General features: G+C 40.1%; 2 protein-coding genes across 2 annotated transcripts; one reads left to right on the plus strand and one right to left on the minus strand.

Annotated features, from left to right (window-relative positions):
* Positions 1 to 2,984: 2,984 nt before the first annotated feature.
* On the minus strand, positions 2,985 to 19,333 carry LOC130210651 (cullin-5). Its single transcript, XM_056441120.1, has 19 exons — positions 19,310 to 19,333; positions 17,071 to 17,180; positions 15,683 to 15,782; positions 14,967 to 15,143; positions 14,580 to 14,721; positions 14,300 to 14,445; positions 13,185 to 13,265; positions 12,715 to 12,808; positions 11,281 to 11,411; positions 10,026 to 10,133; positions 8,407 to 8,471; positions 8,153 to 8,285; positions 7,874 to 8,005; positions 6,673 to 6,796; positions 5,974 to 6,149; positions 5,221 to 5,382; positions 4,878 to 4,996; positions 4,426 to 4,549; positions 2,985 to 4,120 (listed from the first exon to the last, which is right to left on the minus strand). The coding sequence occupies exons 1-19, from the start codon at positions 19,331 to 19,333 to the stop codon at positions 3,926 to 3,928; spliced, it is 2,343 nt and encodes a 780-aa protein (XP_056297095.1). The 3' UTR covers positions 2,985 to 3,925.
* A 1,052-nt stretch (positions 19,334 to 20,385) lies between these two features.
* On the plus strand, positions 20,386 to 27,142 carry LOC130211303 (solute carrier family 35 member F2-like). The gene is made up of 8 exons (XM_056442043.1): positions 20,386 to 20,510; positions 21,251 to 21,426; positions 22,490 to 22,617; positions 23,552 to 23,711; positions 24,470 to 24,626; positions 24,705 to 24,757; positions 25,365 to 25,519; positions 26,801 to 27,142. The coding sequence occupies exons 1-8, from the start codon at positions 20,386 to 20,388 to the stop codon at positions 27,140 to 27,142; spliced, it is 1,296 nt and encodes a 431-aa protein (XP_056298018.1).
* Positions 27,143 to 27,473: the final 331 nt, after the last annotated feature.

A 27,473-nucleotide genomic window follows, 5' to 3' on the forward strand; every position in this document is an offset into this window, starting at 1 on the left:
GTGGCAATCCATCCGATAGCTGTTGAGATATTTCAGTCTGGCCCGAAGTGGCGGACGAACAGTTTGATGGATCAACTTTTCCACAAGCATGGCTTCAAACATTCCAACTGTAGAACATTTTTGCAGATGTCTGCACGAAGTATACCAACAGTGAGGTTACATTAAGATATGTCCCGAACATCCGAGTACAGATTCACACCGTGTACCTTCGGTCTCTGTCACACGTGGACCGAAAATAAAGAATTACTGCAAACCGAGGCTTAGAAGCTCAACGCTACAGATCGTTCCTGCAGCTTTAGTAACCTGCATTGCTTTTGCAGAGGGTTTTAACATAGAAGTCACACACAACCACTGAGTTTTTAATTCATAAGCAAAGAAAACAATCAACCACAAAATGTTGTTTTCTCTCTCAACCGCTTCCAATTTTACCTGCAATTCCCAGCATGACTTATGCTCTCATTTACACTTTCAATCATATCTGGCCATAAGGATGTGGATATCCAACTTGAGACCACACGGTAGACTCTCTGGTTGTAGACTTGTATTGCACAGTTTGTTTTGCCTTTGCTTTGCATTCTGGGACCTTTTCTGTCAGAACAAAATACTCCTCCCTCTTTAATAGAAAAGACAAATACAGAAAACACCTGCAGCACATCAGTCACAGTGTTGGGGGGGATGAGATAGTATACAAGCAAATCATGTTTTTGGCATTTCGAGTGATTTGTTGGGGCAGATCAAATGAGAGGAGCTTATGGCGTTAAAGATGTTAGAATTTTTTTTTATAAGTTAGAAAACACAAGATAATTTTCTAAATACTAACTGGACTGTGCATAGAGAATAAAACTGCGTAATGTAATGGACTTGGGGAGTTTGTTTCATCTCAAGGCCTACCAAAGAAAAAAAACTTAACCACATTCAGAAAAGAGTTGCTCGTAACAAGAATAACTCTTTTTGGCTTTTAAGTGTGTAAAATGTAAATGTGATGATGCCCGCATTTGGAGAAACTGCAGGTGTGAATGGAAATCATTAAAAGTGGAACTCAAATTAGGCTAAAATCTCAGAAGGGGAGCATGTCGCAGTGAATAAATGCTGCGTCAGCTCTGCGGATGCACACTGAGAAGACATCTCTTACAAAACAGAACATGAAAAAGAGACAAGAACATTTTTGATAAATAGTGAATAAATATATCTTTAAAAAAAAAAAAAAATGTAATTCCACACATTCACTGTTGTCTTTCTTCTTCCTCACAAGTTCAGTTCAACAAGAACAACTCAAACAATCAGAGCAGAACGACACACGCTCACAAAATGAAGTGACCGAGTTAGATCACAGCAGTAGTCGGGTGACGAATGGACGTATCCTCTTCTTTTTGTGGTTGCAGTGTTTTTGACAAGAGCAAAGTTCTCCTCTGATCTCAGTGCAGCTGAATCATCTTGTTTCGTCTCAGCGTTTCCTTTCTTACTTATTGTACTACAGTTTCTGCAGCAGTAGCACTTCACATCCACTCCCAACAACCTCCTCCGATAAGCACGACAATTGTCTTCTTCTTTTTTGGATTTACAGGCTATATGTGCGAGGCTCCCGAGAATAAAAGCTGTGAGAAAGACAATGAATACAGAAGTATTCTTTATAGTTTAGTCTTTACGTCTCTGCCTGAGCGACTAATGGAATACAAAATTAAGAAGCAGCGTATATATTGAGGTCAATTGTCACATGTTGAGTGTTTAGGATCCAGATTTCCATTCCTATGAATTCCCTTTAAACCAACCAGCTAAAAGAGAAAAGGAAAAACAGTTGAGTTTCTGTACCTAGTTCTCCATGTTTCTTAAATATTGAATATCTCAAAAGTCACACTACTGCTTTCTCAGTTTCAGTAACCCACCCTTCTCTTGATACTGCTTCTCGCAACTTCGCCGCCCAACATTCACCTGGAGCTGGGTTTTATATTTGTAGAGTATTTAAAAATATCTACTGAAAAAAATAACTTCTGCTCTCTGATGGAGAATCTTTGGCATTTATGTACCGCAGTTTCTCGTTGGCTCAGAGAACGTAACAATGGCTTTACTACACGCTGCTGACCGCCATTCTCTGCTTTTATAGCTGGAAGAAAAGATAAAGGTCGAGCTATACAAAACCTGTGGCTCAAAAAAAGGTTGTGGCTCAGGAGGCTTAAAAAAGTTAGAAAAGTACGATGGTGTATTCGGGCCATTGTAGATACATTTATAAAAAATGACTGTCTCGGAAAGGGCGAGTAATAACACGAGGTAAAACCTCAGAATTCCCCAGATGAAAGTCGTAAATTCACGAGAAAAACCTCAGATGTTCTGAGAAAATATTGAGGATGTGCAACAGTATGGATCTGTCCAACGTGTTGGGAGATCCTGATGCTTCAAAGAAGAGCTAAGGCATCTTGCATGGTAGCCCCGTCATCAGTGGGTGAATGGTCACATGTCGTGTTAAAAGCGCTTTGAGTGGTCGCAAGACTAGAAAAACGTGTGCATGTGATAACAAGGGGATTCTGTGATAAGATCGACGGCATTTCAGGATGCAAAGTGTTATTTGATGAGGTCGTCCCCTGCAGCCATAACGCACCGCAAGCAGCGGCCTTTGTGGTGGATCACAGTTTTTCCAAGTTATTTTTTTATTTTCTCGAAAAAATATCTTTAATCTTGGAAATTCATAGTGTTTTATAGAAGAGCGGGGGGGGGGGGGGGGAATTATTTATAATTTAGCAAATAGCTGAAACGCCTAATAAAGTCAAAGCATGCAGATGGAATTTAGTACATCATACTTCTGTGTCACATCAGCTGAATGTTGGGATGAGGACAATATGGCTTCATGTTGTTTTTAGTTTAACAGAGTTTTCCTAGTACTGACACTGTGCAAATAATGACACTCAGTGGATTCACAAGGAGAAGCTTCAGTGTTGCAAGTATTTGTGTTTTGTTTTTTACGTGGGAGCAGCTCGTCACACTTCTCGACATCTCTTTGATGCACTCGGCTGGTGTTTAATCTCACGCTGTTCAGAACGCTGGTCTTTACACACCAAATAAATAGTTTGCAGTGTGATCATTTCCCAACACAGACAAGAGGGGCGTCCGGACAATAGTTGTTTACCTGTTAACAAACAAAAGAACAAAAAAATAATAATAATATTAATAATATCAGCATTTAAAAAAAGGGGGGCTGGTCATGATTTCCCAACGTTCTCAGACACAACCACAAAGTGTGACAGATCCTCCAACAAACAAACAAAAATCATAGAGCAGCATGCTGTTGAAAGTGTACGCACACATGCACACACACATACTCAGACATATATACACAAACACACACACACACACACACACACACAATTTGGCAAAAATACTCCTCGGTAGTTTTTTCTCCATCCGTGTCTGCTCCTCTCCTTAATGTCAGTTTTCACTTGCGGCTTCTTTTTTTTCTTTTTCTTGCGCATTCCCAGTTAAAAAATAAAACAAACATAGAATAGGAGGTATGCAAAATGACTGACGCCAAGACGGCAGCTGTGGCATGAAGTGAAAGCGAAGGATTGATATCAGCTCGTTTCACTCGTCCTCCCGAACCTCCTCCTCCGCAATCCATCGCTGACAAAGTAAGGCAGGAAGTATTTCATTTCTCTCGGTCGCTGAAAGCAGACACGTCACTCACGTCGGATCTGATCCGCCAGTGGAGACAGACAGACAGACGGACGATACCAACTCCTCCTCTGTAACACACCGGTGTCTCACGAACATAAATAAATATCCAAACTTTGTTTGAAAAGGCTCTTCCTCCTCGTCTTTCAACGCACGCCATATTTGTCACGCATCCTTTTGTTCCTTCTCTTCTCGCAGGGTTTTTAAAGCGCCGGTTAACAGGCCAAAAGTAAAACAGCAGCGCGAGGAAGCCCTCCCTCTCTGCCTAGGCCATGTAGAGGAAGGTGTTGATGTCCGCCTCTTGCCTCTTTATGTACTTGTGTTCAATGAGCCACTCGATCTGCTCCTTGATCATCTTCTTCTGAGGCAGGAACATGTTCTTCAAGATCTCCACAAGCTCCGTCTGCAGCTGGGCATTGCTGATCCTCTTCCTCATCTTCATAATTTGGATGATGGCCTCCTGATAAAAAAACCAAAGTAAGCATAATGTTAGACCTTTCACGCTCTACAAAGTGCACTGAGTTCTCTGAACACAAGCTCATCCCTCCTGTCCCGTCTCCATTGTACCGGCTCACAAATCAAACTCACGGCTGCAGCTAGCTCACAGCTACGGTTAATAGTTTTTCCTTTTAAGATAAAAGTATTGGCTAAATCTGACATGGCCCACTCGAACAAGCCCACTGTACAATTAAAAAGTACGAGAAAGTTAAGATAAGAATATGAAATTGTGGATGAGTGTTTTGATGCATCTTTTTTTTTCTGCACCTGAGTTCTGAGTATTCTCAGCTGAACGATTCCTTCGTTCTCCTCTTCCCTCATTCGCTCTGTGGTCAGCTGCAGACGACCAATCAGATTGATCTTTCCCCGCTTCTGGACTTTGGAGTTTTTGCTGAGGAAAATGTATACAAGAATTAAAAAAATTCTGGTGATGCAGGAAACAACATGCATAGTTGTGGTGTGGTGCAGACCTGAAGTTGCTGGTTAATGTATTTGGTAATAAGAATAGACACATTTAAATGAATATCATTTTATATTTAATTTTCACTTGATAAAAGAATGGAATTTGGAAATAATGAAGCTTTTTGGAGATAAACTAAAATACATTTCTGAGCTGAATTCAATCATGGATCAATGGGGACGCCCACATTCCCTTCATACGTTTTTTTTAGGGGGGGGGGGAGAGTTATTTTCTCATTTCTAAAAGCACCATAACGTACATGATTGAGAACTCCTGGTTAACGTAGAAGAGCGTGCTGTCTGTGAAGTCTTTGGGCGAGCTGACCGGGTGTTCATAGGACAACACCTGTCTCTTCAGCTTGGGGAAGGCCACGAGAGACTGCACAGAGGAGAGAGGAGTAGAAACACCATCATACGTCATGAATCACACAAATGTGCGTCTGTGTGCGTTTCCTTCTGACTGATTCTATCAACCAAGTGTACAGTCACCTTTCCTTATAGTACTCTAGAAACCACAAACCAAGTACATATCTAAATCCAGCATACATGTACTCTAAGTGGTAGTTTGAAATGAAGCATTTAAAAACGTTTCCTTGGTCTGACCCAGAGTGTGCGTCGTAGCTCGGCGTCGGGCAGCTCCGTCGCCAGCTTGAGGTTCTCAAAGCTGATCCTCTCTCTGGGCCTCTGGTTCCAGGCAAACAGCACCGCTAGCTGGAACGTCGTCACCTCCAGGTCGTACTGCCCCACCTCGTTTTTAAAGGTGATCTGAGAAGAGGGAAGGGACACCCAAAAGGAGCAGGCAGACAAGGTGAGAAGAGCAGAGTGTGGGGAAACTCTCGGTTTGCATTTCTAGTAAAGATATCAATCACAATTCATGATCACGATTCAATTCTCAATTTTAAGGTCACGATTCAATTGGATAAAAAAAAAATTGCATGCTGCATCCAGTCCTACCAAAGGTTTCCTTCAGTAACATCCAGATAAATGCATCAAAGTACCAACAAATGCAAGGAAGAAGAAGACATTGACGTGAGCATTGAATATTTCTCAACACTCAGTAATTCCCTCTCTCTATAGTAGTTTTCATAGTTACTAGCAAAGTTAACCTTCCCTCACGGCACACTTTCAAATGATGCATGCCTCCACTCATCTTCCTAATTACTTCAATGTAGGAAGAATATGAGGCATATAAAGTTTAGGAAGAACAGAAGTTGTACGGACAAAAGAAACATTATTCTTCAGTAATTTCCAGATTTAAGGAGTGAACATTTTTTTATTTTAACTGCATGAGATTTTGGTTTATGGCTCCTGATGGCGGCCGGAACCCAGAACGATCTACTGTTACGGCTCACTCACGATGCCGTTGGACATGAGGTGATGCCAGTGGAGCTTGCGTCCGCTGTGATTCCTCTTGTAGAAGTCTTCCACCTCGGGGATCAGGTCCTCCAGCTCCGTGGGCAGCGAGACGAAAACCTTCTCGCTGCTTCGCGACCATGCTCCGGCGTTCAGGATCTTAATGTTCACGCTGTCCGCTGTCGGGAAAAAAGAATCGGGTGAAGTATTATATTGGTCTTTATTAGGAACTCAAACTTTACCAAACCAACCATGCAATTTGTCAATGTGTATATATAAAAATAAATAAAAGTCTAAAATGTAAACGTGTCATAATGCATCCATTTGATTGAACAGTATCAGTTGTAATACAGCGGTGTTTATGTTCTACGTCATAGGCTTATATCTGCTGCATGAAAGAAAAATCAATGAAAGGGACACATTACAATAAAGGGATAATATGACAATTAATTACATCCCAAATAACACATGAAATGAGGAATAGTAATTCCACATTTTTCATAATGCATCAGCGTTCTTCACACATGGATAGCGCTGTTTGTTGTGTGTTTCAAAAATAAGTCTGGTTGTATAGAAGTCGAGAAAATGACTACTTCTCTCTTGATTTATTCCCTCGGTAAACATGAGTTTATGGTCTCAATCAATACAACATGATATTCAATTCGTAAATGATGGTCTGTGGGGTGTGTGTGTGTTGGTTACCTGGCAGTGCCAGCCTGTTGTGTTTGTGCATCTCTTTGAACACCTGGTTGAGGTCCTCTGAGACCTTGATGTCCTGAAACATCCTTGCTAACTTGTTTACATAATCTGCAGGCATCCCCACTTCCTACAATTCACAACAACAAAGGACACATCAATGTACACCTGATTCTATTTTAAAACTAACTATCAATTCTAGATTCATGCTCAGATTTTTTATCTTATTTACAAATTTATTGATCAGATATTTCCACATTGTAATATTGCTAATGTTATGCTGTTTTTCTTTGATGGTGTTCTGTGAGCAAACGTGGCCATACAAGTGGGAACGGCACAACTGGTTTTCCCCGGCAAGGCACAGCAAGGTTAACCGCCGTGTTTATGATGTGTTGGTGGTGCCTGCTGCTCGTCATCTACCAGCTCACTGTGGCTGTTTCCTCCTTGTAGGATTTTCCACTAACCAAAAAATTACTAAATATACTTCCGTATTTTGTTGCGCAGACCTTCTTATTAACGTATTGTACGACCAAGGTTCTTCTAACTTGCCAAACAAATACATATCTTCAATAGAACCTCCCTCTGGCCGTCACCAGTGAAAATGTTTTTATGTGAAGCAGCAGTAGCCGGAACCATTTGGTTTGCATTGATGGTAAAAGCCAGAGTAAAAAGTAAAAAGGCAGAAAGTGCAACTCGTATTAAAGTATATTCAAAACCATACATATCATACCAACATATCAGTTCATACAAGTTATGAGAGCTGAACACAGAACGACCTAGAAACATATATGCAATGAGCTAATACAGTTTTTAGTGACAAACTTGTTTAAAAAATTATAGAAAAATTTGAGAATTAGAAAAAATGAATGTCATGGAATATTTTGATAATCTCAGAGCATATTCAAAATGTTCTTTTCGTAAATTTACCAATTTAATCTCTGAGAATATCGATATTTCTTCCTTTGAATATTATCCCCTCTCCTCTGTAATATTTTTTATAATACACTGTAAAAAATAAATTTAAAAACCCTGTTATCCTACAGCTTTGTTGTCAGACAACATTAATCACTGATACATTTGAGAAGTTTGTTAAATAGAAAAAAAGTTATATTAACTTATTCCACTGAGATATGCAGAATTTTAGTCCAGAGTCTCTGGTATAGAATTAGAGTTTCTGATAAATAACTTAATGGAAGGTATAACTCACTCTCAGCCACTCCACCATGTTCTCTTCAATCTCACTGTCGGCCGAAATGTCCAGAATCAGGCGCCGAGTCAGGTGAGCTTTGTGGTAACGCATGAACACGTCTTTATTCTGGACGTACTTCAAGACCAAGAGCTGCGAGGAGAGAAGATAAAATAGTGTGAGAATAGAGGAAAAAGGTTAAGGCGAAAGAACGACGAGGTGGATCCGCTAAGAGAGAGTTAGCACTGAGTGATGAAGACCCCGTTCAGGCCGAGCCGGGCCAACAGGACAAAGACTCACCACTTCTTTCAGTTTGAGCTCGATTTCCTCTGAGGTGAGCTTCTTGCTCAGAGCAGTCTTCCTCAGCAGCATGTCACAGTAGTTTGCCAGCAGCTCAGGACACTTTGACTCAGGCTGAGTCTTCATACCCACACTGGATGAACACACACACACACATGCAAGTTTACATATACACCACGCTATTGTGACCAGTTCTTAATTAGAGAGAAAAGACATTCCACATCTGCGAGGACAAAACTGGTGTTTCCACTCACCCTTTCTGTTTCAAAGGCAGCTCCAGTTTGAAGATTGTGGCATCATTGACAACTGCCTTGTACGCCTGCAGGGGGAGGACAACAGAAAACGGACACAACTTACCATTGCTCACATCTATTATTGAGTTGGTTATGCTCAATTATTAATTCAGTCTGTAAGGGGGCAGAAAATACAGAAAATAATTTCCTGTTCTAAATGCAATTTCCCCCACACGCAAACTTAAAGATTCCCTGTGAATTGAAATAACGTCCCGGCACTGGCCTCCGTAACTCAACGCTCAAAAGCTCAACTCTACGCAAATGCTGTCCGATGTGCGAGAGTGCTCGTTTTGAGCCCCTCTGAAAACAACATGACGCTAATCGTCATGGTCAGCAGCCTCCCCATTCGATGTGATATCACGGCAACAACCTATCGTACGTAAAAAATAACTACTTTGTCGTGCCGTCGCTTCGTGGCAACGTACGGAAATCACAGTGCAATCAGAGCTGTGTCAGTGAATTACGTGCCTTAAACTTAACACACAAGCTTCGGACTCGAGAGAGGAAAGGTAGAGGCTGCTTCTTTACGTTATATAGAAGTATGGAGTCCATAGGTGTGAAATGGGGATCAAGCTGTTATGCTGCAGGCTTAGTTCTTTATGAAAACACACCATTTTGAAACAAATGTTGTGAGCTGGAATGATCTCAAATGCCTTGAGCACAGAGCAGATATAACCATACTGCTTAAAACATACTGTAAAGGTGCGTTCACACCAAAAGCGAAACCATTTTTTCGCGCGACTGAATCCCATGAAAAGTCAACGTACAAACGCGTGTGGCTGCGATAGACGCGATATTTTCCCAGGCGGCGCGTTTGGGGTGTTTGGGGCGACGCGATGTGGGCGACGCGTTTACAGCTGCGCGTTTTCAGCGGCGCAATTTTCGCCCCTAGTTGAAATATTTCATCTTTGAGGCGGTCATCTCGCAACTCGGGCCAATCAGCTCTTGAGTTCTGCTCTCGTAGCGCTGGAAGCGGAAGTCTTTCAGACGTAACAGTAACTTCATCGGGGAAAGTGACCGAGCTGAGTGAGCCTACGGGTGACGTCATGAACCCAAACACGAGGGGGTTAGTGTGTGAGATGTCCACAACAAATATAAAGCAGAACTAGTGGTTAGTTATTCTGGTGGATGAAGGAGATGATAACGGTCTTTACGGAGACGAAACACGGAGATAAGCCCCGCCCCTCGCGCAGCGTCTCGACGCTCATGGTGAGAACACGGTGAACTGTCGAGCGAGTAAACTCACGCGTTTTGGGTGGCGCGAAAAATAGTTTCGCTTTTGGTGTGAACGCACCTTTAGAGCCACAAGGACGGAGCCTTAATGATGTCATGACAGCAGCAGGTGAATGGTAAAGAGCTGCATTAGGCACCAGAGAACACAGTTTTTCTACCGTAAGACCGTAAGATGGAGTTTTTTGAATTTTTTATGGAGTTTACATTTTTGTTTACATCAAATGAAGACAAGAGGAAAGGAAGGATATGATGTCGTGGTATTTCGCAAAAGGAAACGTAACTCGGTGTATCTGCAGCTCTTTGGCGGCTTAACAAAAACCACGCCGACGGAACGCCGCTACACATACCTTATCTCTTGCTGTGAGGAAGCGAGGGTCGTCCTGGAAGGCCTCCTTTACCAGCTTACTGAAGCGGTTAAACAAAGTCAGCAACTGCTCCACGTACTTCTCAGAGTCCTGGACAAACACACACCTAGTTGAAAAACTTCTGCACGTGTTGTAAAAGCTGCCCTCCAATATTAATTTGAAGTCTTTTAGTCATCTGGTTCATCACACACTGTAAGTTCTTCGCTCTGACTTCTGGATTTGTTGAACAAAACTGCTGCCCCAGATCTCAATAATGACAATTTCCTGCTCTGAACAAATCTACTGGACAGCATGCGTTTTTCTGTTGTGAGATAACAGGAATTTCAGTGATTTTGTTCATGATAAGATGGCTCCACTAGTTTGGTCAAATGTATAATGAGTTTTATGAGTGATTGTGGCGATAATTAATCACATCTGCCCCTTTAACAATTCAAGACATTTCTTTTCTAACATTTTATCCAATTTAATATATATATATATATTTTTTTTTATCAAACAAAATACCTCTTTACAAATAAATGAAACATTTGGGTTTAATCATATACACTACCGTTCAAAAGTTTGGGGTCATCCAAACAATTTCGTGTATTCCATGAAAACTCACTTTTATTTCTCAAATGAATTGAAAATATAGTCAAGACATTGACAAGGTTAGAAATAATGATTAATATTTTAAGTATTAATTTTGTTCTTCAAACTTCAAGCTCAAAGGAAGGCCAGTTGTATAGCTTATATCACCAGCATAACTGTTTTCAGCTGTGCTAACATAATTGCGCAAGGGTTTTCTAATCAGTCATTAGTCTTCTAAGGTGATTAGCAAACACAATGTACCATTAGAACACTGGAGTGATCGTTGATGGAAATGGCCCTCTATACACCTATGGAGATATTTCATTAGAAACCAGAAGTTTCCACCTAGAATAGTCATTTACCACATTAACAATGTATAGTGTGTATTTTTGATTAATGTTATCTTTATTGAAAAAACAGTGCTTTTCTTTGAAAAATAAAGACATTTGAACAGAAGTGTATATATGTCTGTATGTCTGTATACTGTCACTTTACCGTTATATCCTTTTCTTTATTATATCTATGTTTATTGAGAATTGTTTGAAGGATCCTGAGATCTAAGGAATCCTTTAGCCAATGACTGCTTCTCTGTAACTGTTATGCATATGATAAGAAACTTGAAACCGATGAGACGACTAATTATTGACGCAAGCGTTTGTTAACGTACAGATGTGATAGACTCGGCAGCAGCCACCATGTCTGCTAGTCCAGCATTGACGATATGTTCCTCCAGGTCCTTCAGCATGGGCTCGATGCCGCTGGGAACCTTGTCCATCAGAGAAAACATCAGGTGCAGCTCTGTCCAGAGGGAGGAGAGCGAAGGGAGAGATCCGTGTTACACACAGGACATGGATGTAAAATAAGAACTGGATACGGCGCCACCACTCAACCTTGCTTTCAATTTTGCAAGGTCAATTATGACTGTCTCCATTATGAATCTTTTATCCAAAGATGGTTTATGTCCCCGAGCTGGAAAAAAACCCACATTTTTAAAGTCTTTGGGCCGAGTGGGAATTCGGATGCAGGGCCAGCAGAAGAAACACTACTGCCGATATCCAATGGGACGCAAACTAGAAACTTCTATGGCATTTGTGCGAGGCGTATTCTGATTGGACTTGATTACAATACATCAATGAAACATACAAGCTGAATTCCTAAACGTCCTGCAGTTGTGGACCCAGCAAATCATCAAGTCCCCATTGGACTTCCATAGAGTCTGCTGAGGTGAAGGTTTTTTTCCTTAAGTTAAATCATAATTAAGTAATATGGATCCGATACTACTACTACTAATAATGATAAAAATGATATAAGAGAACTTTTAGTGGCAGGCATTATAAGCTCTGAGTGATCAGCGACGACTCTAAGCAAGTCGTACAGATCGACTGGCCTCGATGGCAGGAGGCCAACCGACACTGGGAGAAGCTTTCTATTTTTAATGTCCACCTTGCTGCTTCAATAGTGAGCGATGATCCCACGACATCCAGCAGACATTACAGTGTGTGGTGGTGATTGAAAATGCACACTAACGTACTACATTCTCCATGAGCATAAACTGCATACTAATATGAAGGACTAGGTTCGCCATTACCTGCAGACTGTTCACACTGAAGTAAACAAAACATCATGTCTTCCATATTGATCGCAAATAGGGGATACCTTTGCCAATGTCAAGACAACATTTGGCTAATTTTGCCATTAATGCATTATTATTATTATTATTATTAGCAGTGGCATTAAATCACTACACTATCAATTACATTTGCCCTGTCATAGTTTCATGTCTGCATCCCCCACATATAACCATCACTAACACACCCTGTCCCTGGTACTGAATGGAGAGGAGAGACTAAACTAAGGCTGAGCCGAGTAGTTCAAAGATTCATTCTTGATGTCCACATTCTAATTATTAATAACTAACAGAAACACACACACACACACTTTGTCTTAGTTCAAAAGTGAAAAATGTATTGAAAAAAAGATAAGACTTAATCATTTCAAAATTCACAGCATGTTTTCTTCTTTTACGAATTATTCTGCTTTAAGCTACTTTTTTCGTGGCGTTTAGGCTTTAAACAACAACATTAAAAACAGCCATACTTACTGTCCGTCTCGTTTCTTTTGATCATCCCCGGACTTTCGACGAGGAGGGTCTCTTTGAACGAGGTCACCAGTGCATTCACACAACACTCCATCAGCTGGGAGAACACACAGAATGCATGGACTTAGGATAAGGGCAACTTTGGCATCAATAAACGGGCAACAGACACATTTTATGAGGCTACTGAAAGGATGGAAACCTCTATCAGAATAAGTTTGGTGCTTTTAACTGTAGCGAAGCGACAGATTTACATCCGACATCCAACAGATCGTACATGAGAGTCAAAGATACAGTACGACTGAGGCTCTATTGTACCGTTCTACATGTAATTACTATGTCATTTGAAAAGATTTCCTGAAAACACAGAACAATTATTCAGGATGACATGAGGGAAATAGTTGGCTAAAAACAATTGGAACAAACATGAAAGTACTGATAGGACTGATGCTTCCGATCCAGTCGCAGACACTTACTGCTTGAACAGAGTTACATTCACGACGTGTTTCTAGATATCTCAGCGCTCTCTTCTCCTCTTCTCGCAGCTTCGCGTCTGCCTGCAAAGAAACCCAACACAAAACACAGAGACTAAGAATCCAGGGAATACAAACATACAATTAAGACCATCTCAAACACACATCCAAGGTAACACCTTTCCTTCCAACAACCGGCCACAAAATGTAGCTTCAAGAGATAGTTTGGATTGTTGCGGTAAAGGGTACTTTGATGAAGTGCAAAGCAACCTATTTTAAACAGCTAAAATAAATGTATATCTTAACCCTTGTGTTGCCTTCGGGTCAATTTGACCCCATTCAATGTTTAACCCTCCTGTTACCTTTATATATTTACTGACATATTTTACCCTTGGGGTCAATTTTTTGACCCCAGCAAAAAAAAACCTCCAGAAAATTTTAATATTGTTTTTCCAAGTTTAAGTGTGATGTGTTTATGTTTGTTGACTACCTAAATACCTTTTAATATATAAAAAAGTTGATATTTTCTATATGTTTGACACAGTGAAAAACAGCCTGACAATTGATTCAAAAAAACCACCGACAACAAGACATTAAACATTGAATAATTGAATTGTCAAAAACAGTTAAGTGTACACTGACAGTCAATCAGCCTTTCCGACGGGGAACTGAAGTTTGTTAGTGTGACTTTGGTGTTTTAAAAAGGGTGAGTTCAGATTTACCAGTCACACAATAACACAATTAAACTAACCACAACGTTTGTGTACTAAGAAGTCAAAAGTATGTATCGGTCAATAGAGGGCTTTGAAGAGTACAGAGCTTGCATTCCTAAATGTTTTTTCATTAACAATTAATCTTGGCTATCTCTCCTTGACGTATCAAGCTGGACATTTGACCAGTCGACAAAACAGACGGCTCAATCTGTCTGTTAAGACAACAACTTGCATAAAACAGCTGGCTTGGTGGGAGAGGTGTCATTTATATCTTAAATAAATGTGTCGGCACATTATCAGCACCCCCGTCATCAGAGCATTTGTCAGTGGCATTCTCTTCCACATTTTAAGGAGACCCCATTCTTCATCCCAACACTTGAAACACTCAATAGAATTGTAGCGTACATATTTCATGTAGCTCTGGACGCCGTTCTGTTGCAAATAGGATGGTGCCTGTGTTCTGTAAAACCTCTCCGTGGAGTCAAGGTAGGCTTTCTCAAAGTTATCCCTGTAGATCTGCAGCTTGTCCTCTGGGTTAGAGCACAGGTTGACTGGAGGGACAGAAGCACAGAGATTGGCACAGAGAATCCAAATGACTGTTAATGCATCATTCAGTTGTTTCTCAGTCTTTGTGTGACATCCCCCTCCAGAATATGTACAGTGGCCCCGTTGCTGTCCGTCCTACCATACGACTCTCGTACTCCTATCACGAGCTGGGAGTCGAAGGCCTCCCCCTGCCTCTCTGCGTGCACTAGCTTCATGGCGCTGTCCTGTAGGCGATTTTTAATGTTGGAAAAGATGGACTCGTTCCACGTGTCCAACATGAGCTGCAAAAAATACAAGGGAAGGGCAGTCATAAAATGTGCACAAGTACACTGAAAATATTAAATAATAAGTAGGTCCATTTCCTGCCGTCCAAGAATAGTCTAGCCCAATTTATTCATGAAGTGCTTTTAAAAGAACCGCCTGCTGCATCATCCCCTCCGCTGTAGCTCTGCTCATTTATCTTTTTTTTTAAATCTCCTCTCCATTGCTTCTTCCCCATTTCTTCTTCGCACTTGTTGTTGCTCACCTTGCGCACGATGCTGTCCTCCATGTTTGTTTTCTTGTTGCTGCCTTGTTTGCCCATGAGCGTGATCTCCAACTGACAGAAGGGTTTGGGCAGGATGTCGCACTGGGTGAAGAACTTCCTCCACTCGACTATGTAGGCCTTCAGCAGCGCTGTGTCGTCCTGGTGGCTCAGCACCCGCTGCCATGGCAACAGATGCAAGCAAAAGTTAAAGATGAAACAGGTCGGACAATAAATACTTATGATGCTTTGACTCCTGTACTTATTGCTCTGAATCTTAAAATGTAGAAAATGTACTTCCACAGTAAACATGCCAATACATTTTTACATCACTGTCATTATTTACCGTGACTAGAGCGATGCCTGTTATACTATCTACTTCCTGTTTGCTCACATGCTGTATGTAAAGCAGCTTGCTTGATATTAATTTATTCAAAAGTTGGAATTAATGAATGATACAAATATAGAATGGGAGTTGTGGTCGTTTTACTTCTGTGGTAGTATTTTATTTTTTTGTTTTGTTTTTTAACCCCTTTCTCCTGGTTGCACTTTAAGTTAAAAGTAACCATGGTGCCATGTCATTAAAGAAACATGTTGAATTACCTTGAGATTAACATTAAAGGGTCGCATATATGAAATGAACTTACTAATGCTAAAAAGAAGCAAACAAAAAATGAAAATGAAACCAACCCACGTACACTTATTAACACACTACTTACAGCCTGTGCTTGTTTAATGAAGTCTAGGATGTCCACTTTGAGGGCTTGGTGGATTTTGGCTGGTCCTTTGTCATCCCATAGACACACAGCATGGACATCTCTGGAGGACAGTCGAGAGACAAATTCAAAGTCAAATTACGCACTTCAAACTCTGGGTCACTTTTCTGAACTTTTACTCAACACGTCACAAACAAAAGTGGGATAAGACTTGTAGAAATATCCCTTGAAAAGTGAACCGTCTTTCCAGAGCGATTGGAAGAGATGAGAGGAGAGCATTACAATCTGTGATCCCGTAGCCATTTTCCTCTTCTCATCTTATTTCTCAGGCCAAAACTAGGGCTGATAATTCAATATGAGAATTTATAATCTTTCAATGTAAAAATATTGGGATGAAATCCTATATCTAGATATAAAATAACCCTAGCCCTATTACCAACGTCCTCTTCTTGAACCTTTTTACCCTCCACATTACCCACTTTGTTATCTAAGGTTAGTCAGATAAGTCAAGTTAATTTTATTCATATAGCCCCAATTCCAAAATGGGCCTAAAGAGGGCTTTACACCTGTACAACATACAACACCCTCTGTCCTCAGAACCTTAATTACAAATAAGATTACAGTTTTAAGTGATTATACACTAAATAAAACATAGTTATGAATATTAGATGTTTTACTTCTGCTCACAGATCCCCCCCCTAAATGCTACACACTGTTCCTTAACCCTTGTGTTGCCTTAGGGTCATTTTGACCCGAATCAATATTACACCCTCCCCCCGCCTTTGGGTCATTTTGACCCGATTCAATGTTTCATCCTCCTGTTACCTTTATATTTACTAACATATTTTACCCTTTGGGTTCAATTTGACACCAGCAATTAAAACCTCCAGAAAATTATTAGAATTAATATTGTTTTCCAAGTTTAAGTGTGAGGCACTTTATGTTTGTTTGTTGACTACCGAAAGAACACCGACATTAAACATTGAATGGGGTCAAATTAATCCTAAGGCGGGGGGAGGGTGTAATATTGATTCGGGTCAAAATGACCCTAAGGCAACACAAGGGTTAAGAGTTTAAGCTATGGAAACAAGACCACACCAGTTTATGAGCGTGACAAAATCCAACAACAGACTTACCTACAAATGTATAACATTGTGTAAACCATTATGTAAACCATAACACCTGTTGGTAAAAACTGAGCCTATGTATTGCATGTGTGTGCTGTCGAAAAGCACTAAAGTAGTACGCTGTGTATCTGTTGTCCAGAGTCAGGCAACTGTCTCCAGAATTAGAGGCGGCAGCAGAAGCAGCTGCTTCACTGATCCTGAATGGGAACACCGTCTTAAACGAGACAGAAGGCAGGAAGGGACAGAGCAGAGAGCATCTCTTACGAGAACAAGTCAAACCACTGTTGCTTGGTGACGGCTTCCTGTCTGAGCAGCTTGAGAACGATGGGTCGCATCGAGTCCCACTTGTCCTCAAACTGCAGGGACCCCTTGTTCTGGAGGAGAGATATGGGATGGGTGGAATGGGAGGAGGGAGAGGAAGGAGCAGTGAGGAAGGTGGCGTTTGGGGAGAGAAGCAAGTCAGAGAAGACAGCTGCAGTAATGCAGAGATACACAAAGACACAACAAGGGCTGGGATCAAGGCCGACTAGATGTTCAGTTGTTATTGCAATAGAATAGCTTTTCGTTGTTTTAAATCAACGTAGAAAGTGTTAAATGCTTTTTATACACTCTTATTATTGAATGTACGAGTCTAAAGTAAGTAACTGGCCATTTTGTAAACGGCTTAAGTGGAAGCCTTGCATTGAACGACTAGCTGGGATACACAAAGGAAAGAAGAACAACATGTTATTCCTTTCCATTATCCAAACATAGAATAACATGTTATGTTACAGTAAAACAACTTTTAAATGTTATTTCATTTACTACACATCAACCTATTCCTTCCCTTCATTAAAGCCATTTCCTACATTTTTTAACTGAAATATCCAGATCCCAGAGGCCATGTTTTAATGCCTGCTTTATTGCAGATCAAGCTTCATACATATTTCCTTGCAGGTTTGCAACGAACGGCTATTTTCCCTTTTGACCAATGGGTCTAAAATGTCTGAAGTAATTGCCTCAGGATGAGAGAGAAAGTGAAGGCACACCAGTGTTGGAGAGGTGCTGACAACGGGGAAAGCTCAAGTGGAAAGGAAAATAGTCGCACACTCATAGGCATTATGCTAACATTTCGACTCAACAACCTTCTTCAGAGTAATAACCTGATGGTAAATTCTTAAATATGTTTTTTGCATTGTGGCTAACAGTCTGAGAATATTTTCCTTTACATTAAAATAATCACCTAATTATGTAGATTATCAAATGTCTGAAAATAATGAAAAATGCCCATAACAAGTTACTGGAGAAACCTTCACTTGTCCAAACAGTCGAGAATCAAGGAGATACTCGATTCAGAATTACATCACAGAAAAGCAGCAACACTACACAGCTGGACCCAGTGGTCTCTGTCCACCTCCAATGGTGTCCTGTCCATTGATAATGATGTAGTAATGAGTTCAGTACTTTAATGTTGCAGCTGCTAAAAGTACTTAATTTTAATTATTTGATAAACTGTACCAAGGGATCCATAGTCTAATTTGAACCTATATCAATACTTCCCAATCTTATGGTTGATTATGATATGTATTGTAAATCAAAGTAGATTGAGTTACCAAGTAAATGTAGTGGAGTAAAAACGACAACACTGAGGTGTAACGCTATAGCCTCGAGTCCAGTAGGATGGACAGGAACGTTCAGCTGAAAGCAAAGTAGCATCAAAAGGAAATACTCAAGTGCAGGACAAGGAGCTGTATAGTTAATCTACTTAATTACACTCCTATACTGAGAATACCTGAAGCTGTTGAACACGAGCCGTGCAGGTTACGTTCAGTGTGGCCGCCTGTCTGAGCTAGTTGACGTCAACGTACCTCTCTAGCTCGCATATCAAGCTCGTAAGCGTTGATTATCAATGAGGGCCAGAACCGAACCGTCTCCTCCCAAGAAAGCGCTGCCAATAACCGGTGGAGGTGATGTCTAACTGGGCCTTGTGGACACAGACGGTGTATTGTGACATGTTGAAATGAGCTCGGTTAGTTAGCTAGCTAAAATAAAAGCGCTAGAGCACGTCAGCGACAACAAGTCCAAAAGAATCGGTTCTGAGAAGAGGAGTCTCGTGTGGACGTGTGTGTCCCCGTCGAGTCCCCATGCCCTCCGTGGTTGGGGTTAGGGCTCGATACGGTTCTTGTTGAGCTGGGGCTCGTCGTCGCCGAAATGCCGGGTGACGGCTCCGGTTGGTGTTTTGTGACAGAGGAAGAGGTACCGAGGTCCGGTTTATAACGTGTTCGAGGGTCACGAGTCGTTGGGGGACAGAACCCGACACAACACCGGACTTCAACAACGACAGCGGCGACAACTGTGACTTCAGCCGCACCACTTGTGCACTTATTTCAGACATTTACACTATTAGTGCAAACACATATACCACCATAGTGACAATATGCATTAATAGTTCAAATGTATGAACACGAAGAGTTCAAATCGGTACACAAATGTAGGAAATACGATATATTCAAGTGCTTCTTACCTTTAACAAATTGGACGACGCCATGTTTCTTCAACTTATCACCTCGCGGAATCTCGCGAGACAGGTACTCCAGCTGGCTCAGGATGAGGTCATGGGAGTTTTGCACACAGAAATCAACAGTGTTGGAAGAAGTACTTACATTCTTTATTTATCAATCCCAAATAAAAATCCTGCATTTAAAATCTTATTTAAAGGAAAAATAACAAAAGTGTGAGCATCAAAATATAACTTAAAGTACCAAAAGTAAAATTACTAATGCAGAATGCACCATTTTTTAAAGAAAGTTTATAAATGCATCAATGTGTACATTCACCACTTTAGTGTTGCGGCTGGTAAAGCTAAGGCTAATTTGAATTATTATATGCACTTTATTAAGCCCAACATATGTTAATAATAATTAATGATGTCTAAATATAGTAACTAAAGTTATCAAATAAATGTGGTCAAGTAAAACAGTAAAATATTGGCCTGCAAAATGTAGTGGAGTAGAAGAAAATAAAAAAATAAAAAATATTATATTTAATACCAAAGCATCCATGTAGTATTTGGTAGCCGCTCTGAGGGTGACAAGTATGTAAATGTTTGCGTGGGAGGGGATTACACTATATTGTATTTTATTAGATTATTATATATTTTTAAGTAAACAGCTGGTACAAAATACAATATTTCCCTCAGAATTTTCGCAGAGTAGCATAAACTGGAATTACATAAGAAAAGTAACAGTACATTGTAGTGAGGAACCTCACTCTGGTTAATGTTAATCAGTTATCCAACTATGGCATTTCCATAAAAAAACCAATGAGAAAGCATGTTTCCTCCAACACAAATTGTAATCTCATCAGCAGATAACAGATGACAGTGAAAATAAGAAGAGGCAAAGTGATGACTGTCTTTCATCATCGTCGCTTATCTTTAAGTGCTGCTGGCTGTTTTTAACGCATTACACGTGGAGATAAGTGACAGAGCGATCTTTGCCCTCTGAGTAAGTTAATCATGCAAGGAAAAGTCAAGGAGTTGAAAGCTTGTAACCGTGAAAAAAGTCAGAGGATTGATTCCACCATCACCGGAGTGGCAGCATGACTACCAAGCAGTCAGAGGATGATGCACCCGGGGACGTGAGTGACGAGAGCCGAAGCACCGGACTCATGGTGAGGCTCATGGTGAGGGTCAGGAAATTAAAGCCCAAGGAAGTATTCACCTGGTGAGTGGACAAGAGAAAGCATGTCGTTGTTACCCTTAGATCAGAGCAGGCAAGCCCCCCTGTTGCAAGTCAAAATGTGGTGCAAGAAGTCATCACATTATTTACTTTCGTAAAAGTACTAACCACGCTGAAAAAACTCCACATACAATTTAACAGCAGAAAAAAGTAAAAGTACTGCACTTAAATATTTCCTTTCACTATTATGTATGATGTTTCTGGATTAATATCATGTGTTAACTCCTTTATATCCCTGTTGGTCAGTTTAATCTACATCAACAAATCATATTGTATAAAACCATCATATGTCTGTCCTGTGGGAAACCACGTATTTCTAAAACAGATAAAAACAAATTCTTTCTCCTTCCTGACGATGAATTTTCCATCTGATCCAAGAGGTTTTTTAAAGAGTTTATTTACACTAAGGAACACTTCTCAATTCATCACAAACACTCAACATCAACGCGTAGAGATGAGGAGAAACAGGGGAAGAAAGGGGAGGAAAAGTAACTAACTTTGTCAGATAAATGTAGCGGAATAAAAAAAAGTACATTAGCGATGGAGTGGAGTCGGAGTATACTGTTGCATGAAATGGAAATACTCATGTAAAGTACTTTGAATTTGGACTTAATAAATGTATTTAGTTACGTTCCACCGCTGTTACATTCTCAAGATTTGTTCAAGGGGACGACAATGAAAAAGATAAAGATAAAGAATGTGCCGTGCTGCTCTTTCTCCCTCAGCCGGCTGGCCAAGACGTTGGCTATGGGTCAGGGTCTGGCTGTGCTCATCTGTGGGACGGCCATCACCTCCCAGTACCTGGCCACAAGCTTCCATATGAACACACCCATGCTGCAGAGCTTCTTTAACTACGCCCTGCTGTGTGTCACCTACACCCCTGTGCTGCTCTGCAGAACAGGTAACCCCACCCCCACAACCCCACACTTAAGGTCCTGTAACACAGGAGTAATACTTTGATGATTCGTGACATTACTAAAGGTTTTTGCTTGACTGTTGCGTAATTCAAGTTATATGCAAAAGTTCTGTTTATAAACGAATAAACTATGTGGTGGAATGTAGCATAGTACACATTTGAGGCACTTTAGTCTATTTCATGCAACTTAATACTACAATTCAGCAGTGGTGAAGGAAACACTCAGATCCTTTCCTAAAGTACCTTTATGTAATAATACCACAGTTTATAAATACTCCTTTTCACTGAAAATGTCTTATTTCAAAATGTTAGTTAAAGAAGTATAATCAGCTAAATAAACTTAAAGTACCACAAGTATTCATTATTTCAGTTTTATAATATCATAGAATATGTATATTGTTTAGTTTTTATGACTAACAAATACATGTACGATTTGACTGTAGTTCTTCAGTGTGGTTCCATATTTGGACACGTTGTATACTACTGGGTATAATATTATCATATTATATATATTTTGTTGTAAACAGTAACTATAAGTGTCAAATAAATGTAGTGAAATACAATTTGGAAAATAGCATTAAAATGGAAATAAGTAAAGAACAGTTATGACAGAATCATACTGAGGTACTTGACTAAATGTAGTAAGTTACTTTCCACCATTGCAATTTAGAGGTAAATGTTGTACATTTTACTAAACTTTTCACTTTTACTAGTTACTTTACAAATTAAGGTTTTGCATATAAAACGTGATCAGTTTATAAAATATGATGTCAGAAATAAAACTATCCAACAGTTTACTGTATTAAATACTTGAGCTCCACCATGTCAAACTACTGTAAAATGTTCTGTTCAGTAAAATACTACGAACAAACAATACACCAGCGGCAATAATAGTCACATTTACATTTATGAATTTGGCATATTATTCAAAGTGACATACATTCAATTGACAAAATGCAGCAGAGATTCAGTGTGAAACTCTTCTCAGGCTACTGAAACAAATAGATGACAGTACTGAAGTTCAGGGGTGATTCCCTTTAAAACATAGGGGATGGCAATCTTTTACAGATCCTGAAAAGGCGATGGTGGAAGTATCTTCTGCTGGGGCTGGTGGACGTGGAGGCCAACTACGCCGTGGTCAAAGCATACCAATACACCACCATCACCAGTGTTCAGGTGAGGTTGTGTTTGTGTGGTGTTCATGGTCGGAGGTTTATTGTGAAAAAAGATTTATTTATTTTTTACTTCAGATTTTTTTCGACCTTTAAAAAGGGCTCTGATGTACTAAGAGAACCAAATGTCCACAACAATAAAGTTCCCAAAACTATTTTAGAATATTATTTTTGACTTTCACTAAATTCAATCTTTCAACCAACTTCATGTCTGACTGGCAAATATTTTTTGCTTTTCATAATTTGGATCCTTTAAATACCATTTGTTTATTTAATGCCACCTTTGTTGTGATTTTTCTGTATATAAGTGTCAGATTACTATATATATATATATATATATATATATATATGTCTACAAAACAACGGTGGCACTATTTAGACAAACTGGAATTTATAGGATGAAATTAAGAAAGTCAGAATCTGGACTACACATATTTATATATAAATATACAGTATATAGTCCTAATTCTGAATATATATATATATATATAAATAGTATATATACTTATATATAAGTTAGAAGAACTTGTGTTTCTAAATTCAGACACTAAGTAAAGACTAGAAAATATTAAATTGAAATAACCAGTAAAACTTGTATATTGAGAATAACTCAATGAGAGAAGATTCCTGTGTGGTGGTTTACTGTGTATCGGAGCAGGCTTCTACCTTTTATTGGTCCAAATCTTCTTGTTTTTCTTTTTCACTGACTTCTATGCCACCAGAATCACAATCTGTTGCTCTTTTACTCTACCTGCTGACATAGAAATCAGCCAAGGACACTGCTTGTGCTCCAGACTTTTAAAGATGCATTTTAAGTGACAATTTGAAATGTACTTTTTTACCCGTGTCACCTTTTTCAACGGATTAGTGTCAATATCAAGTCATTTTATGTATTCATCAATGTTTGTGTATATATTCAAATGGCATTCTGTCTCCAGCTGCTGGACAGCTTTGTGGTCCCAGTCCTGATGATCCTGTCCTGGTGGGTTCTGAAGACACGATACAGTCTGGTCCACTACATCGCTGTCTGCATCTGTCTCCTCGGGGTGGGGGCCATGGTGGGGGCCGACCTGCTGGCTGGACGAGACCAGGGCTCTAGTAAGAACTTCCCTCATATGCCAACCCTTCTGTGATCAAGGCCTGCATTTATTAAACTAGAAAATGTGGGATTTAAAAGTAAAAATCCTTCACTTGGACTCCTCCTCACAGACTTTAAGGGGAATGTTTGCATCTGTTTCCGGGTATAGAGGGTGAAAGTTGTATAAAGCCTTTGGTAACGCCAGAGGAAACCATGTGAAGTCTGATTAATGTCCTCTACTGATATCTCTTGAGTCAGTGGGTCTGAAGATATTAGCCACTACTTCATTAGGCACCAATAAAATAACCCACCTGAATCTCTGGTAAAAATGTCAGTAATAAATTTGAATTTTGGGTAACGTAGGCGTCAGGTTCTGACATGACATGACTGTAGAGAGTAAAATAATTTCTCTATTGCAGCTGATCAGGAGCTACTTAAAGGAACAGTGTGGAGGATTTAACAGAATGTAATGGCAGAAATGGAAGGTACATTAAAAAAACTATATAGAGCCGCTGTGTTTTTGTTAGCTCAGAATAAGCTCTGCATATAAATTTCCTCTTCATTGAGGTGCGAAGTAAGGGGTATTCAGTTGGTTGCAATGTGCAACCTCACCACTAAATGCCACTAACTCCTACACATTGCTCCTTAGGAAGAAAAAACCTCACCTTATTTTGGTGATTACAAAATCCCAGATAAACAAACCAGCATAAAGAAAATCTGTGTAGATCTGAAAATGTTGGACCACATAAATGTTAAGTGTCCCCTCTCGTCTCCTCAGCCTCGAACATCCTGCTTGGGGACGGTCTGGTGCTGCTCGGTGCCTCGCTGTACGCGGTGTCTAACGTGTGTCAGGAATACACCGTGAAGAACCTCAGCAGGGTAGAGTTCCTGGGCATGGTCGGCCTGTTTGGCACCATCATCAGCACGGTACAGATGTAAGTGTGGGCTGGTGTGACCGGGACTTATGGCTCATTCGACATTATGGTTAATTAAGTTGTCTTTCCTTTACTCAGGGTGATCCTGGAACGTAATGAAGTGGCTAACATTCAGTGGAGCTGGCAAGTCGGTGAGTATCATAAAAAAAGCAGCGTCGAGAAAAGATTAAAGATTCAAGTACAGCGGAATAATGTGGCCGCGCAAATATTTCACCTTCCTTGGTTCAATTTATTCATTTTAAGATGCAAAACTATATTTCAATATGGCTCGATATTGCTTGGATAAAGATATAAAAGGGGCCTGGTTGATGAGGGAATTCCCACATCGTGAAGAAATAAGTTGGGCATGTAGGGGCAATAACTTGGCTAATCTTTGACCTCATATAGATCTCTGTTCATAACCTACAGGGGCTGACTAAGGAGTCACAGAAAGACTCACAGAAACACAGCTGATACTGTTTATCCAATAATAGAAAAGTTATTATTTTCCTCCTGAAAGTAATCCATGTGCAGTTATCTGTGGTAGGCTATACAAAGGTTAGCACAAAGTACAAAGGTTAGCACAAAGGCTGGAAACAGATAAGCTTTTTAGGATGCTACTCTTCTTTTTATCCAGGAGTCAGCTCGGTTTTTGTTCGCACTGTGCAAAAGTCTGTCTGTGCTTTTCAGAGATAGAGTGTATAAACACCACAGCATTGTGCTAACGAAGGCTAACATGTTTGTCATCTCTCCTCTCAGGGCTCCTGTTCTCTGCCTATGCAGTGTGCATGTATAGTCTGTACAGCTGTATGCCCATCGTGGTGAAGCTGAGCAGCGCCACCGCCGTGAACCTCTCCCTGCTCACCGCCGACCTCTTCAGCCTCTTCTGCGGGATCGTTCTCTTCCAGTACAATGTGAGCAGACACACACGCAGACATGAATACTCAGTAGAGCACCAAATGCTGAACGTAGTCCCCAACAAAAGCTCTTATGCTTGCCACAGACAGGCGGGTCTTAACAACCCTCTGGATGTTCTAGATATACAGCACCATTAATGAATACAAATATTTGTGAAAGCGTAATCTCAATGGCATGTCGCTCAGCCGCATGTACAGGACTGTCTCAGAAAATTAGAATATTGTGATAAAGTTCTTTATTTTCTGTAATGCAATTAAAAAACAAAAATGTCATGCATTCTGGATTCATTACAAATCAACTGAAATATTGCAAGCCTTTTATTCTTTTAATATTGCTGATTATGGCTTACAGCTTAAGAAAACTCTAAAATCCTATCTCATAAAATTTTAATATTTCCTCAGACCAAGTAAAAAAAAGATTTATAACAGCTGAGTGTTTGTCAAGGCTCAGGAAACCCTTGCAGGTGTTTCGAGTTCATTAGACAATTCAAGTGATTTGTTTAATACCCTACTAGTATACTTTTTCATGATATTCTAATATTTAGAGATAGGATATTTGAGTTTTCTTAAGCTGTAAGCCATAATCAGCAATATTAAAAGAATAAAAGGCTTGCAATATTTCAGTTGATTTGTAATTAATCCAGAATGCATGACATTTTTGTTTTTTTAATTGCATTACAGAAAATAAAGAACTTCATCACAATATTCTAATTTTCTGAGACAGTCCTGTATATGCATAGTTTAGGAAATTGTGAGTGCAGAGTCCTTTCAATGAGCTGCTCACTGAACCAGCCAGTGAATCATTATTAAATGAACTTGCTTAAGTGAGGAATATCAACATATATATATATATATACTATATATGAAATGATGTACCGTATCTCTGCTCCACCTTATTTGCAGATTACATTTTATTTCCAGACAATATGCTTTGAATGATGATTTGCATCTGTCATGGTTCATTCAAACAAAAAATTTGATTTACCTTCATATATATTTTAACACAACATTGCTCCTACTTCATTGAAAAGTAAATTGTCAGTGTATATGTGCTAGTTACCCATTTGCGTAAATTGCATTCTGTATCATGATTGGCTCCAAACTGGTGGCGATGTCATAAATCCTGCAGGTGCATGCATGTGTTAATGTCCGCCCCCCTGTGGAGACAAAACTAGAAAAAAATGCCTTGTGATGTATTGAGAATAAACCCACCGTAATAGAGATGGAGTGTATGAATATCCACTTACATCAACATCACCTTTCTTCATATACTCTCAGTTCACTGGGCTCTACCTGGTCTCGCTGGTGGTCATCCTTATCGGCTTCATCGCCTTCAACAGCGTGCCAACACCCACAGACCTCGCAGACCCCGCTGCCTCCCCCTCCTCCATATGTGAGGAAGGTTACGACCCTGCGGCCATTCCAAAAGACCTCACCAATCGGGAGGTGGCCGTGAACATCACTGCTGAGGAAGAGGAGCAGCAGGAGTGTGGAGAGACAGAGGAGGGATTAGAGGAAAAGCAGAGAAGGAGAGGGAAGAAGAAGAGAGCATCACAAAGCCTCGGAAGAGGGAGCGGTGACAAGGATGTTGTTACTGCTGGACGCAGCACTAAAATGTGAACTACAGCATGCAAAACTGTCAATATATTGTATATTCTTTAAACACATTTATTTATTTATTCAAACTTGAAAGAAAAAGAACAAAACAACCCGAACCCTAACCTTAAACAAAGTCTTCACCCTAAAAGTGATCCTTTATTATTGAGGACGTCCATGTTGTCCCCAAAAGGAAGGCGAGTCCTCACAATGTGACGGCGTAAACAGACATATGTCCCCAGAAGCCTGGAATAACAGGCCCATACGCTCAAACACGTATGTCACCAAGCAAATGTAGGTGTTACAATTAATTGACAATTATTATGAAAGCCGGGATTTGTTTATAATATTAATA

This window comes from Pseudoliparis swirei, chromosome 20 (assembly GCF_029220125.1).
Source record: "Pseudoliparis swirei isolate HS2019 ecotype Mariana Trench chromosome 20, NWPU_hadal_v1, whole genome shotgun sequence".
In the NCBI taxonomy this organism is placed as follows: Eukaryota; Metazoa; Chordata; class Actinopteri; order Perciformes; family Liparidae; genus Pseudoliparis; species Pseudoliparis swirei.

Coding starts and splice junctions, on each gene's coding strand:
- LOC130210651 (XM_056441120.1), bottom strand. CDS start 19,333: ATGGCGTCGTCCAATTTGTTAAAG. Junction 15,783..17,070: donor CAGTGGTTTGACTTGTTCTC/GTAAGAGATGCT, acceptor ACTGTCCTCCAG/AGATGTCCATGCTGTGTGTC. Junction 14,446..14,579: donor AGGAGTACGAGAGTCGTATG/GTAGGACGGACA, acceptor CTGTCCCTCCAG/TCAACCTGTGCTCTAACCCA.
- LOC130211303 (XM_056442043.1), top strand. CDS start 20,386: ATGACTACCAAGCAGTCAGAGGATGATGCACCCGGGGACGTGAGTGAC. Junction 24,627..24,704: donor ATCATCAGCACGGTACAGAT/GTAAGTGTGGGC, acceptor TCCTTTACTCAG/GGTGATCCTGGAACGTAATG. Junction 25,520..26,800: donor TCGTTCTCTTCCAGTACAAT/GTGAGCAGACAC, acceptor ATATACTCTCAG/TTCACTGGGCTCTACCTGGT.